A 16,229-nucleotide genomic window follows, 5' to 3' on the forward strand; every position below is an offset into this window, starting at 1 on the left:
GACTCAGAGCTTCAGAGCCTTCAGAGTGTGATGTGTGCTGTGTTAACTTTCTTATGTTTATACAGAAATCAGCGTTTATTGGTTTTTAAGGAGCTTCTTGTTCAGATAATCAAAAGAATACAGCCTGACTGTTTGTTCACAGCACCATCTGCTGGTGAAGGCTGGAATGAGCTGCTGCTTCACGTCATATTTACATGTTTACACACTTCAGATTGTTTCCTCACATGAGAGACATTTGTGTGTGATTATAATAATTTAGTTTAATTCTCTGTCTGCTTATTGTGTGCAGTAACATGGTCAGTGGTTAAAATAATAATATGACTGTAATAATAATCATGAGTGTCAGACTGGAAGTGAGAGCTGCACTGAAGTTTCCCAGATGGAAAAATTCCTCTCAGTCACAACTACAAATGAAAGCTGCCAATATTCTGCTTTTTCACTTTGATGCTTTCAGTCCAGACTGGAACAAGGACATTTGAATATTTTAACTTCATGGTTTGCAGGAAGATTTGGAATGTTGTTAGAGGAGATATTATGGTCTGTGACATTAGAGGTTTGAGACTCAGAAACAATGAAAGTTACACAAAAGCAACATTTCTGTTTAGTTTTATTAAAACTTTATGGTTCAGGTTCTTCTATTCAGTACTGACTCTGTCCTCTCTATGTCCTCTCTCTTTCCTCTTTCTGTCCTCGCTCTGTCCTCTCTGTCCTCAGTTATTGGTTGTAATCCTCCTGATCTTCATGGTGACAGACTTGATGGTGTGAGGGACACCGTTCTGTCTCCACGTGTCCCACAGTATGTGTGTCCTCTGCCCTGGGCTCTGGTCTGCATCCTCTGGAGAGCCGTTGAGGTTTGCCAGACCACACTGGTTGAACCACCAGCCCGTGTGGTTGTGCTGGGCGCTGCAGCTCTCCACCGTGCGGCTCTCAAACGAGCAGGAAGGGTTGCAGCCGTCGTTGTCCACATCTGAGGCGCTGAACGGAGCCGTGTCCTGGTTCTGCTCCTGCTCGTAGCCGCGGAACGCGTCACCTGCACAGAGACGGACGTTCACACAGGAATCACGGAGCAGGCACTGTGAGTAAAACAGAGTCAGGTGATTCAGTACCTGCACTTCCTGCATATCGACCCAGGTGCACACAGAAGAACTGAGTTTCATTGTCCAGGTGGAAATCATCGTATGATGCATAAGAGGTGACGTCAGTGTTCGAGGTCAGAGCTACGTGCAGCTGGAAGCGCGTGTCTTTCTGGTTTACAATGTAAAACATCTTCTTTAGACCCAACCAGTGTTCTCCTGCACACACACACACACACACACACACACACACACATCAGACCCAACATCTTCTGTCTGCTTCATGAGTAAAACATGCAAGTCAAACCTGCTAGATTTCCAAATCCATCCACATAATCAGTCCATGGTCGTTTGAAGTCAGTGAGTCCATCAGTTCTCCTCTGCACCACCGTCCATCCTCCTCCCATGTAGTCCATCTCACAGAAGACCTGCAGGAGACACTTCTGTGTTTAACTCTGACTCAAACCCAAACTCTGACTCTGACTCTGACCCAAACTCAAACTCAAACACAAACTCTGACTCAAACTCAAACTCAAACACAAACTCTGACTCAAAACCCAAACACAAACCTGACTCAAACCTGACCCAAACTCAAACTCTGACAAACAAACTCAAAAACTCTGACTCAAACTCTGACTCAAACTTAAACTCTGACTCAAACTTAAACTCTGACTCAAACTCTGACCCAGACTCAAACTCAAACTGACTCAAACTCTGACCAAACTCAAAAAAAAAATTAAAATCAAATCAAACTCAAACTCCAAACACAAACTCTGACCCAAACTCTGACCCAAATTCAAACTCAAACACAAACTCTGACTCAAACTCAAACTGACCAAACACAAACTCTGACTCAAACTCAAACACAAACCTGACTCAAACTCTGACCCAAACTCAAACTCTGACTTAAAATTAAAATCAAACTCAAACTCAAACATAAACTCAGACTCTGACTCAAACTCAAACTCTGACTCAAACTCTGACCCAAACTCAAACACAAACACAAACTCTGACTCAAACTCAAACACAAACTCTGACTCAAACTCTGACCCAAACTCAAACTCTGACTTAAAATTAAATCAAACTCAAACATAAACTCAAACCTGACTCAAACTCAAACTCTGACTCAAACTCTGACCCAAACTCTGACCCAAATTCAAACTCAAATACAAACTCTGACTCAAACTCAAACTCAAACACAAACACAAACACAAAACTCAAACTCAAACTCTGACTCAAACTCTGACCCAAACTCAAACACAAACTCTGACTCCAAACTCAAACACAAACTGACTCAAACTCTGACTCAAACTCAAACTCAAACACTGACTCAAACTCTGTCTCAAACTCTGACTCAAACTCAAACTCTGACTCAAAATCAAACTCTGACTCAAACTCAAACCTGACTCAAAATCAAACTCTGACTCAAACTCTGACTCAAACTCAAACTCTGACAAACAAACAAACAAATCTCTCACCTCAAATGAAGAGTCCGTGTTCTCTGGGCGATGTAAATACCACTGGGGATCTTTTGGGACACAGACATCAGAGTGTCTTTTATGTCGCTACAGTCTCCCCATGACAAACAAATATGACTTCATCAGAACCTTTATAAAACATGTAAAGAGTGTGTGTGTGTGTGTGTGTGTGTGTGTGTGTGTGTGTGTGTTATGGGACTGCACAGGTTTCACAGAGAACATCTCTGTGTTGCTCCTCTGAACCTCAGAGCTCAGCATCTGCACTTTGCTCATCAGCTCTGTGACCTGGACATGTGACACAACTGTGAGCCAAACAGCCAATCAGGAGCCCAGAACCTCTGTGTGAGTGACAGATGAAGACAGACGGACATCTGACCTGGGTGCTGAGGACATCCAAGGCTCTCTGCTGCTCCTCCATCACATCCCTCATCAACTTCCTGGTGCTGCGTCCAAACGTCAGCAGAGACTGCTGCAGCTGACCTGACACACACACACACACACACACACACACACACACACACAATGAATGGATTAATGCATGAACAGATGATGATGATGATGATGGTGACAGGATGATGAAGATAAATTACCACAGACTGAATGTTTCTCGTCTCGCAGCAGCTTGACAGTGATGTCACATGGTATAGAGCAAGTGTCCCAACCCTGACCTTTGACCCCTGCAGCAGGTGTGTGACCTTTGACAGGAGCTTCAGAGAAATCCTTGTGAATGTTTTCTGACTGTTGATGACGAGAGTTGCTGCGTCCAGTGTCCTGAGAGCAAGAAGAGGAGCGACGGGTAAATAGAAACATGAATATAAATATGAATATAGATATAATTATAGATATAAATGTAAACATGAATATGAATATAAATATAGATATAAACATGAATATGAATATGCATACAAATACAAACATGAATATAAATATGAATGTAAATATAAATATGAATATAGATATAATTATAGATATAAATGTAAACATGAATATGAATATAAATATAAACACGAATATGAATATAAATATAGATATAAACATGAATATGAATATGCATAAAAATACAAACATGAATATAAATATAAATGTAAATATAAATATGAATATAGATATAGATAAAGATATAAATATAGATATAAATGTAAACATGAATATAAATATAAACATGAATATGAATATAAACATTAACGTATGAATATGTATATGAATATGACTATAAATATAAAGGTATATGAATATGAATATAAATATAAATGTATGAATATAAATATGAATATACATATGAATATAAACATAAACATCACATGTTCTGTGTCAATCACAGAAAGGTAAGATGTGAGACTTTTATTTTACGATATTTGGTTCACTGTGATTTTGACACAGGAGATAAAACTATTTTAGAATAATTAAGAAATGAATCTCAATTTATTTACATTTCTAAATGAAATATTTGTGATTTTCATACATTAAAATAATGAAGCACAGCTTATTCAAATATAATATTCACAGTTAATCACTACATATACTGCACTTACATGTTTAATGTTTACTCTACATTTAAAAGTAAAACACTGTCAGTTCATTCATTTCTTTTACAAGAACTTCTTAACAGATTTCCTCAAATCAACACTTTAACAACACATTTTAAACATAAACAACTCCTTTTTATATATGTGATGTACTTTTACTACAGAACCTTTAATGTATGTATTATATGTGTTTACAGTAATGCATCAGTGATCACTATCTTAAATGTTATATGACACGAAACATAGGCTTTTTTTGTTGATGTAATAGAAAATACAGATTAACGCTCAAGATGCTGAAATCTAATCTCCTTCATCTATGATTGTGTGTGTGTGTGTGGGGTACATACTGTGGAGCAGAGCAGCTGTGGCAGAAGCAGCAGGAGGACGGTTGTTGTCGTCGTCGTTGTTGTCCTCATCTTGTCAGTCTTGTGTCTGAGGGTGAGTGAGGATTATAATCTCTGGACTCCTCCTTCATTTATGCTTCAGTTTCCACAGAGTCTGCACTTTTCCCCTCACACGTCGTCCATCCTTCTTCTCCTCTGGTCTCTGCTGTGTCTCCTCTGTCAAACTTCTCTCTCTCTCTCTCTCTCTGTCTCTCTCCACCTCCATCATCACTCCCACTTTTCCGCTCCTTTTTTCCTTGTAAATCGCCATGACGACATGCTCTGTGAGAGAATGTGCTGGTGGTAAAAGTTTGACGAGCAGCTGAGTGTGCTGATTGTTACTTGTTGTTTTACAGGTTATTTCCTGTCACCAGCACGAGAAACAGATGTGAGCAACACTTTCCCTGCTGCAGTTGCTGCTGCTACTGCTCATGCTCTAATAAGCAGCAGCAGCAGCAGCAGCAACATTCCAGCAACAGTCCAGCTGGATGGAGCCATGCCGGCTGTGGATTCTTGGATTCCTTGGAAAAGTTGTGCAGTGTGAGCCAAAGAAAAGAGCGGCTGTTGTTGTGAACCTGTGTGAGTCTACAGCCACGGTCAGAGACAGAGGAATGTGTGACGGCCCCGGGGCCCCCACATCTGTGCCAGGTTACATGCTCTAGTAAAGCAGCCCAGTGTGTGTGTGTGTGTGTGTGTGTGAGACAGAGGATTCATGTCAGTCACATGTTCTGTTTCACTCTGTAACGTTGTTTCTTTATGTGACACACACACACACATAGACGCTGCCTCAGTTTCATCTGATAGTAATCGGTCACCCTGTGGCCAAGTGGAAAGGGACCTTGTCTTGTAACTGTAGGGTTGCCAGTTCAACTCTCCACCACATCAAATGCAGCCTAACCTTCACCGCTGCTCAGGTTTCGAGTAGAGGACGGTCACATGATAAAGGATTTCAGTTCATTTTAATATTGCTGGACAGACTGGCGGATGAAGGACAGACAGATGAATAAAGTCTGTCCACAAAGACCAAACAGAGACACAATGATAACACAATAACAACAAAAAACACGCACTGCAACTTTAATCCTCCTCCGTCTGTCAAATATGATGACGTCACTTATTTCTTTAATTAAGAAGCTCTTCCAAGAGCATCTTCTGTCCTAGCTCTTACCTTAGCCCCTCCCCTGCATCTTAGCCCCTCCCCTGTTCTTCTCTGTAGTTTATTCCTCTCTTGTAAGTCACTTTGGATAAAAGCATCTGATTCTCATTTATTTTAGGTCAAACTTCACTTAATCATCATACTGAATTCATGTTGACATAATTTTACTTTTACAATTTCACTCACTGAATCTTTCTTACTCTCTTTCTTTCTTTCTTTCTTTCTTTCTTTCTTTCTTTCTTTCTCTCGTTCTCTCTTTGTTATTTTATATAAATCCCAGTGATGTTGGTGAAAAACTCCCTGATGCAGAGATGAAGATAAATCTGTGCATCATTACATCATTAAGACTGTGTTGTTATGGTGAAATAGCGCCATCTACAGTCCTCTGGCGAACATTACATGACAGGAGTACGTGAAAACATGTACTTATGTATGTATTTCAAATGTACAGTTTACAATGATTTATATTGATTAAAGTGTGGTTCTGTATTTGTGAATGAGAATGAAACAGAAACTAATATGAGCACATGAGCACGGCCTCCACAAAGCTCTTATCAAAGGCTTTTTCTAAGGCTTCTTTAAAGGCTTTTTCTAAGGCTATGAAAACCAAATGATTGCATTCTAAACCTATTATACACTTATTTAAACATACTTATTGATGCTTATTGAACTGTAATACACTTACACAGATCTCAGCTGTGATGTAAAGTTAACCCGGTCCACAGGAAGTGATCACAGAGACCAAAACCTTGTTCTAATGAGGCACAACCTCATGAGGGGGGGTGTTGTACACTAACAGTGTACAGTAAGTATTTGTTACTGTAGAACACTGGGTTAAGGTTAAGGGTAAATGTTAAGGATTAAGTTAAGGCACTTAAGTGTGATGTTATGGTTTAGGTCAAAGATGTGTCCTCACAAACACATAAAGACAAGTTTGTGTGCGCGTGCGCGTGTGTGTCCTTGGCCTGAAATGTGTCTCCGATGCAGCTGCGGCAGCTTTGAAGCCTGCAGCCCCGCCTCTCAGCACTATCACATGAATCTGGACTCGAGAGTGAAAAAAAAAAAGTTTGGAGATAGGGCTGAAGCGAAGTCTCGTTCGTCCGAAGACTTTTTATAAACTCACGCGCACAGTGACGACGCGTTCAGGGCAACGTTTGCGTCGGAAATCAGAGTTTTTCTGCTTTTCTGCGCGTGTTTATTCCCCGGCTGCAGTTTTTTCTGCAGGAATACAGACGGAGAGAGACTCAGAGAGAGAGAGAGAGACAGAGAGAGAGAGACTCAGAGAGAGAGACTCAGAGAGAGGGGGAGACGGTGTGGCTGCTTGAAGGTATGTGGGAGGTTACTCTGTTACACGCTGCTCAGATTCATTTGAACTTGTGTGATCTTTGCGCTAAAACTGCGCTGCTTCGACCTGTTTGTGCGCACAGTGTTTTTCCTCTCATAGCTGAGCGTTTTCCGAGCTGTTAGCGCCAGAAATAGACGCACAACAGCGGACACTTAAACCAGGGTGGGGGTGGAGGAGGAGGAGGAGGAGGAGGAAGGCTTGGTTTCAGACAGGCTCTGTAAACAAAACAATATTAACAGTGTGTAACGTGTGTGTGTGTCTGTTGTTTCCCGTGTGTGTTGTTTCCCGTGTGTGTGTGTGTGTGTGTGTGTTTGCACTTTTGACGCAGATTCTGCTCCAAAACTTTGGCGACATCATGGACGCGCACCGCAGCGCGCCCCCGGCCGGGCAGCAGATCGTGCACGTGCGCGGGGACTCGCAGACGGAGCTCGAGGCTCTGTTCAACGCCGTGATGAACCCGAGTAAAGTGAGCCGTCAGCCGGCCTCGCTGCCCATGAGGATGAGGAAGCTTCCGGACTCGTTCTTCAGACAGCCCGACCCGCGAGGACACTCCAGACAAGTACTGATCGATTATTGATCGATCACTGATCACTATTCAGAACTGTAACAGTTACACAAGTGTCACCACTGTCTCTTATTCATGTTTTCACCCTCATTCACCCTCAACTCACAGCTGAAGTTACAGTTACAACAATTCTGCAGACTGTGTATGAGGTACTAGAGTAAAAGTACTTTAAAGTCATACTTACAGAGTAAAAGTACAAGTATGTGACCAGAAAATGACTTCAGTAGAAGTTGAAGTCACTTTTTACAATATTACGTAAGTAAAGACGTTTACTGTACTTCAGTATCAAAAGTCATTTTCTGATATAAAATGTACTCAAGTTTTGAAGTAAAAGTGTTAAAAAAGTGAGCATTTACGATTGAGCCATGGTGGATCAGTGGTAGGGTCAGTTGTCTTTGAACTGGAAGGTTGTGGGTTCAATTCTCTGCTTGTCTACTTACAGAAAAAAAGTATCTGTTACTTTACAATAATTCACTACTAATTCTAAAGTGTCCTGGAAATAATAATTATCTTAAATCTATGATTATTTATCATTTCTCAACAGATCAGGGAACGAGCATTAGGAGTGAGGACTTCTCTGTTTTAGTTGAATCACTTAAACAAAGGGCTTTAAAATATTGAATCAATCCCAAAAGTTAATAATTTACTTTGTTTTTTAAATAATAGCTCAAACAATGTAATATAATCGGGATGTAAAGAAAGGTCAAAGGTTAGACTCTTCTAACAGTAACATCGTCTTCTGATGCTTTGTCCTTCTGTCTCTGGTCTGTCTCTGCTGTGTCGTGTTGTGTGTGTCTCGTGTTGTGTTGTGCGTGTGTGTGTCTTGTCAGGCCAGTTCAGACGGAGGCGTGTGTGGCTCCCTGACTCCTCATCACGTGCGCGCTCACTCTTCGCCGGCCTCGCTGCCCGTGAACACTCTCTCCACTCAGGCAGCAGATGTGGCGGCGACGCCTGTCGTCCCTGACGACGTGCCGCTCCCACACGGCTGGGAAATGGCCAAGACGTCTACGGGCCAACGATACTTCCTCAAGTAAGAGCTTATCACTGTTGATGATTCATCCTGTCATCATTGATGAAACCCTTGCCCACTGTGGTGTGTGTGTGTGGCGATGCTAACCACAGGGAAACTCATCCACACCATGAACTCTTCCTGTGGTTTCATGTCGTTTCACACGACATCGTTTAAAATTCTCAGAAAAAAGTCATTTTAGTTCATAAAATGGTGACAAAAGTCTTTAAAGACTAAATGAGCAGAATTGTTATTTATTTTACCTCTGGATCATTTAACAGATATGTGACATCAATCACTTTCAATATAAAGATTATTCTTGTCCTTTATAAGAAGACTCTTTCTTTTTTAACATCATTTAAAGCCGAGGGAAGAATAAGAAGAACTTTAAACCAGAGTGACTTCCTGTCAAAGGTTACTGCAGGTTACCAGTGCATGCACAGCTGGTCGTACAGGTAAAGCAGGTCAGAGACACACAGTGTGTCTCACGCCTCGTCCTCTGTCAGGTTGCAGATGTGTTGAGACTTGTCGTGTGTTCACAGTCACTTGGATAAAACGACCACGTGGCACGACCCTCGTCTGTCGCAGCTTCAGTCGGCTGCAGCTCAGCATCCCATCGCTGGCACTCCGCTCCACGTCCACTCCCTCAGCAACCCAGCGCCCAACACGCAACCACAGAACATCAGCCCAGAGCCAGGTATCAGTCCTCTCACCCCAGTCTCACCCCAGTCTCACCCCAGTCTCACTCCATAGTTGTGATTTCTCTGAGGGGAAGCCGATTTCTCGCGTTCATGTTTGGATCATTAAACAGATGCAGAGCCTCATCAGAGTACAAGCAGAGTGGTGGGTGTGTATGTATGTATGTGTGTGTGTGTGTGTGTGGATGCTGAACATGTGACCTATGACCCTGACCATTAACCCTCAGAAAATGAGCAGGGAAAGAGAGAAATGATTCAGATGTTCCATCACTGCTGTCTCTGAACATATTCATGTTCATGTCAGATCCTTAAATAATTTAACTTAAATACTTTACATAAAACAACAAACAGCATCATATAAATGTCATGTATAACTGTAAATATCTACAGTATGTTCATTATTCCCATTCACACATGACTTTAAGCTTTTCTAACGTAAACAGGATCAAATCCAGTGAAGCTTTAGTTATTAGTTAAAATCATTTCAATCAAAAATGAATAAAGTTTGAGCTGCAGCTCAACAAAGAAACAAACGCTGCTGCAGATTTGTATTCATGGAAAATTCCCATGTGTTTTGACTTCTTCATATTTATTCATATTCATAGGCGTCACATGAACTCAGTTTAACAGGTGAATGCACTGAGACATTAAACATGATTACAGACACCGGTGCGGGACATGTTGTTGATCCAGGTTTGACTCGTTTCATTTGTGTTCCAGTGCAGAACATGAACCCTGCCATGCTGGGGCTGGTGATGCAGCAGAGGCAGGAGAAGGAACGACTGCGGTGTAAACAAGCTCACCCTCAACAAACCACACCACAGGTCAGAGGTCAATTTAAATTATAGCTGAACATGTGTACTCGTGTAAAATGACTTCCTCTGACGTGTGTGTGTGTGTGTCTGCAGGAGATGGGAGGAAGGAACCAGATGACGAGCGTGATGGACCACGACAGGAACTCACAGACTCTGGACGTCAGGATCAGAAACTCCAACCATGAACCGACACTGAACGGGTGAGGATTCATCTGATCCCTCATCCAAATACACAGATTTCTTTATTTAACATAGGTCTAAAAACAATGAAGCTACATTCACACCACCAGTGTTTTTGTGGCTGTGTGGACACAGAAATCTGATTAGTGTCACTTCAGTATCAGGTCCTGGTCCTGGATCAGATTTCTCTCTGTGGAGAGTAAAAACAGTGGAGGAAATATTGTCGCACAATCACTGCCATAAATTCTGTTTCTGAATTTCCCCGTGGTATAAAAATATGTTCAGTCATAATGTAAACATCAAATCTGATCTGTGTGTGTGTGTGTGTGTGTGTGTGTGCAGCGCTCACTCTCGTAACGAGAGCACTGACAGCGGCCTGAGCGTCAGCAGTTTACCTCGCACATCAGACCACATGTTGAGCTCTGTGGATCACATGGACACAGGTGAGACCCGACACTCACAAACATGTAAACCTTCTCTTGTCCCTAAACCTGGTTCTAATCCTCACTGAGGACAAATCTGGACTGACTGTACCTTTATTCTACTTACCACTTTATTCTCTATATTAACACTGATGAGTCTTGCTTTGGCTTTTTGTTATAATCAGTGTATATCACTGATGCAGTATGACTTCTGAGACTCTGGTGTTTAGTTTGGACTGAGTGGACGGATCTGTGGGAGGATGATTTAGTCAAAGCTGTTTGACTGACATGTCGTCATTGTCTGCAAACTGCTCCTACACCAGATGTAGTCTTTTCTCTGTGATGGAGGAGCTGAACACGTTCTCCTCTCACTGTAGATGGTTTTATTCTCATCGTTTTCTCCTCTGCAGGCGACTCTGGCGACCCCGCGATGACCTTACAGGAGTCAATGCCCGTGCTGCCGATGTCTGAGGGCGAGGAGCTCATGCCCTCTATCCCTGAGGGTCTGAGCTCAGATCTTCTGATGGACATGGAGACCGTTCTCTCTGGATCGCACATGGACAGGGACAGCCTGCTCACCTGGCTATAGACACGCCCACTTTCCCCGCCTTTGCTGTCAGATAGTGGCGATATGACTGAGAACTTGAGAAGTGGAACCGAACAAACAAGACTGTCGAGTGATGGATTCCTAACCCTGCTCCCTCTGTGGATTATAAAGACCGCACTGGAACCCAGACTGTGGTAGAGACCGGGCTCTCCTGGTTTTGAGGCCTGGTTTACAGAGGCTTCTGCCTCAGATGATATTTCACACGTGTCTGGTAACGTTTGTATGAGTACACCACACACACACACACACACACACACACACACACACACAGAGAGCAAACGTTTAGAAAGAATCTGCATGAAACATTTACAGATGCTCAAATAACACGAGAGGCACAAAAGATATTTATTGAAGTGTTGCAGATATATATACACATATATAAATATATATAGAACCATCATATCCACATTTATCTCTGTTGTGTTCAAGGTCAAAGGTCAGAGCAAGAAGAGACAAAACCACAAAACATTTGTGACTCAGAAGACAATAGAGGACAGAAGACAGACGACAGCGTGTGGTAGTAAAATATCAAGAAAACTGAAAGATAAGTGTTAAATGAATTTATTGAAGTCTGTGGAGCTGCAACATCTGCTGAGGTTTTTCAAAATAAAGTTAAAGACTTAATTGTGTCAGAAACACACTAATATTAACATTTATCATTTTAATGTGCAGTAAATTATCATCATGTGGTCAGCTGTAACCCTGACTCAGTTTAGATCATGGATGTTGTTTCAAACAGACGTTACAGTTACAGGACATAAAGTTACAGTTACAGCAGGACACATAGTTACAGTTACAGGACATAAAGTTACAGTTACAGCAGGACATAAAGTTACAGTTACAGGACATAAAGTTACAGTTACAGCAGGACACATAGTTACAGTTACAGGACATACAGTTACAGTTACAGGACATAAAGTTACAGTTACAGGACATACATTTATAGTTACAGCAGGACACATAGTTACAGTTACAGCAGGACATAAAGTTACAGTTACAGCAGGACATAAAGTTACAGTTACAGGACATTGCTGTAACTGTAACTTTATGTCTTTATATTATATTGTGTAGTTGTAACAGTTTGCTTTCAGCAAGGTTCAAGTATGAACGTGAAATTTGACCCCATCACATTTAGGCTGTTTTAATTCCCCTGTCATGTTTTTCCTTTGTTATATTTAAAAGTTCTAGCTGACAATCAAAGAGACAAAGATGGCTTTAAATCACACTTAAATCATCCATTGTTTTCCACAGTTTTCTAAATAACCAATGTCATGTGATCAATAACTGTCAATATAACCTTTCATTAACAGTTTGTGGTGTTGCAGTTTAAGTGCAGAAAGTTTTGAAGAGTCTTTATTGCATTAGCAAAACAATAACAATGCAACACTGACAAAAAAATGCACTTTTTCTCTCTCGTGATGAAATGTTTGTCCCAGTAAATCAAGTGTTTTTTCAACTCCAATAAGTAATTTAATCACTTATATAATCTATGAATGTAAGTGAACACAGAGCCACACTCTGGTCAAAAAATAACAAAGATGATAATTGTGAGCTTTAAAACGAGAAAAGCACACACACACACACACACACACACTAACTGCAGAGGCTGTAATGAGAATACATGAGCTTATAAACTGTACACGTTATAATAAGTATTTCATCTGTGTTAGCTGCTGACTTTATGTTCTTGCAGTGTGTTTACGTTTTATTTGAACATATGTGTATATGTACATACACACACATATATATATATATATATACATATATATGTGTGTGTATGTAATTCACCGCATCTCCAAATCATGAGCCGAGTGGGCTTATTATGAAAAGTATTATTATTATTATTATTATTATTAGCGCAGGCTCTTACATGTGATGCCACACACTACCTAGCCAATTATTTATCTTAGCGTGCATGACACTCACGATGTATGTTCCATATAATGTTGTTTATTGTTCTATTTACAGAGAGTTTTGCTATCAGAATTGTTTTGTACCTTTTTATGCATGTGCTTTATATGAACACTAATTGTAATCATTTTAAAGTTTTCTGTTTAATAAATTTTTATATACACTCTGTTTATAATGTGTATAATTTAATTTATACCAATTATAATACCATTTTATGTTTATTTACACGTTCAGTTCAAACTCAACCCCATTTACAAAAACTTAAATTAAATCATATTATTCACAGAAAACCATGTTGATGTTTATGTCAACAATCCGCTGAAATTACTTGGATAAAAAGCTTTGAAATGATCAATAATTAAGTCACGATTTTTGCTCCACTGTTGTCGTGTTAATAAAGTTTTGAAGAAATCAAATAAAGCCTCTGCCGCTGGCGCGCAAAGGCTTCTGGGATATCCTCCGCTGTGGAGGGAACACGAATGTCTCCTTCTAAAATATGGAATTAGATTTGTGTTAATATTTTCAAACAACACTTTAAGAAGCAAATAAAATATCGATTAGCGGTGGTCAAGTGAAGTCGTATGAAGCACTGAGGCTTTCCTAACAATTGTGTCGAAAAAGATTCAAAGCGCTTCAGTGACATCTGGTGGACAACTGAAGCCATAACAACCTCCCAAGAGCACGACTGAGGCTCTGACACTGACACTGTTTCAATCCCATGTCAGCAATGAAAGTTTAGAAAAGACTGCGTGGTCATTCAAGTGTTTTGTTCATTCATACTCGACCATACTGTAAAACATCCCAGATTAAGCCAAAGAATGAATCCAAATGATATGAAGGGTTAAATGTTGGTTAAGGGTTTAATTAAATGAAAACTAAATGTCCATAACAGGGTAAGAGATCCTTCCTACTTTACAAATGACCATGGTATTTGTACTCAGAAAGATCATTTTTGTGTTAAGTGTTTTACTCCAGTGTCCAGTTTGTCATTGGAGGACTTGTATGGTTGAGGAGTAATGTTTATTCACAGAAGTAGACAGGTTATTTGTATTCATAGGTTTTTATTTATTTAGAATAATATTTTTTCCACTTTGGAAGGCTACAAGAAATTGTACATTTGAGACCAATTTAAAAATGAAAAAATCAAATTCAATAATGTAAACATAGAATGTAGGCCATGAACTGCATTATAGCTTATTTGGTGGTGTAAGATCAAAAATGATCCCAAACCTTTGAACACTGCTTTCTGCTTGTACTCGCCATAACAATCACTCAACACATCTCCGAGGGGCCTCTCTGAACAGCTGATCAGCATTAGTTCAATCAACTCTGAGTATGTTCACTCTGAGTGAAGTGTGTGCGTTGAGAATGAAAAAAGCTATCATCAATGGAGCTCTGATACTATGACTCGCCATGGCAACAGGTAAACAAAGAGCACAGCCTCCATTATAATCCAGTTGAGCAGAACTTTTAACACATGCCAATGACCATGACATGTATCTTCAAAAACAGGAATGAAGAGACGAGTCAATAAATGAACACTATTACATTTTATACAGCGTAATCTACTCATTCATCATTTAACAGACTTTAATTTCATTAAAGATGATAAAATGCTGCAGTCCTACACATTGCTTTGATATTTATTCAGCTGTAACCTGACGAGACACAAACTGAAGATGAGAATATGGATCAAACCGATAAAACATAGTTTAATTATGGATCTACAGTATCATTATAAAAGTGTCCATGTTCGAACTGACTCACTTTTTTTGACTCTATTTTACATTAAAACATTTTGCTCAACACTATTTCATGACTATATTTCCGCGTGTAAATATAAACGCACTGAAATGCTGTCAAACATTAAGATTTCGTCAGCTATAATCTCCATCATGATCAGTGATCTATGACAGGAACATTTCACAACAATGTCTACAGTACCAGAGCGTGTCTTCAGCAGTGGTGTAGTCCAGGGTATAGCTACTTATTTTACAGTCAGAATTGCCTATACCCACTTCTAAATCCCCCCCCGATGCGCACCATTCAGTAATATCTGTGAGCCACCCTCCTCTGTCTCTAATTGGCTGGTACTCGCTGCTTTCACTGATTAGATTGGTTAACTTTAGGCATGAGGACTGATGAGCCAATCAGAGGCAGAGTAGGGCGGGTCATGTACTAGTCATGTACCAAAACCAAAACCTCAGGTGCCAGTGTCACTTGACTACGATAACGGCAGCAGACCAAACAACAGATGAAGAAATAACACAACAAGCGGCGGTGTGTGTGAGTTTTCAGCAGACACATAACAACCGCCCTGAGCTTTGGAAAACGCGAAAAGAATGAGAACGTTACAGGCAGCTGAGCTTCAGACCTGTGTTCCTCCACCACAAGCCCCGCCCGTCGCTGACGTCACTGAGCGAGAGCAACTCCTGATGCGTTCAGCGTACAATCTATGAAGAGGAAATATCAGTCTCCAAGGTGGAAATCTTCAGTATTTATGTTCAAAGTTGAAGAACTTGTACTTTTATGACAGTGCACTTTTAAGTTTATCTGATTGCTTTTGATGTTTGGAAGAGAATGATTTGTGTGTTTTATTTAAGATGAAATATGAATAAGGATGCATTGTCAACTTCAGATTTGAAGATTTATTTTATTTAAATAAATGTGCAAAAAATAACTGAAACACCATGTTTGCCTCATGATAAATACATTTTACATTCATCCGGGCTGCTTGTGTGACCAGTAGTGACTACAAACTGCTCCTAATCAAGTCATGATCATTTTATAATAGTGAGCAAGTAGAAATGACAGAATTTTGGGTAAATTAAATAGAGTAGTCTTACCTGTCACTGTTTCTAAAACAGGACTGTTTTGTTTGCTTTTTTTCAAAACTGAGAGTATACCAACTTCTCCAGGGACTACTACACCACGACTGTAACTGATTATTTTTGACTGGTTTTGGACAACATACTATACTATGACTTTTTTGACCAATTTTGGACGACATGCTATACTATGACTTTTTTGACCAATTTTGGACAACATGCTATACGATGAC

General features: G+C 40.3%; 2 protein-coding genes across 2 annotated transcripts; one reads left to right on the forward strand and one right to left on the reverse strand.

Moving 5' to 3' along the window:
* Nucleotides 1-590: 590 nt before the first annotated feature.
* Nucleotides 591-4,841, reverse strand: LOC122760502 (angiopoietin-related protein 5-like). Its single transcript, XM_044015574.1, is given in 9 exon segments — nt 591-1,030; nt 1,107-1,292; nt 1,381-1,501; nt 2,552-2,580; nt 2,583-2,648; nt 2,740-2,836; nt 2,928-3,031; nt 3,142-3,322; nt 4,425-4,841. Coding segments are annotated over 9 exon segments (1,173 nt in total). The 5' UTR covers nt 4,494-4,841; the 3' UTR covers nt 591-710.
* Nucleotides 4,842-6,701: 1,860 nt separating this feature from the next.
* On the forward strand, nt 6,702-13,331 carry LOC122760503 (transcriptional coactivator YAP1-like). Its single transcript, XM_044015575.1, has 8 exons — nt 6,702-6,943; nt 7,290-7,520; nt 8,357-8,556; nt 9,078-9,232; nt 9,954-10,057; nt 10,142-10,248; nt 10,571-10,671; nt 11,061-13,331. Exons 2-8 carry the CDS (start codon nt 7,317-7,319, stop codon nt 11,237-11,239), a joined length of 1,050 nt encoding a protein of 349 aa, XP_043871510.1. The 5' UTR covers nt 6,702-6,943; nt 7,290-7,316; the 3' UTR covers nt 11,240-13,331.
* The last annotated feature ends 2,898 nt before the right edge of the window (nt 13,332-16,229 follow it).

The sequence above is a fragment of the Solea senegalensis genome, unplaced genomic scaffold, assembly GCF_019176455.1.
Source record: "Solea senegalensis isolate Sse05_10M unplaced genomic scaffold, IFAPA_SoseM_1 scf7180000013694, whole genome shotgun sequence".
Lineage (NCBI taxonomy): Eukaryota > Metazoa > Chordata > Actinopteri > Pleuronectiformes > Soleidae > Solea > Solea senegalensis.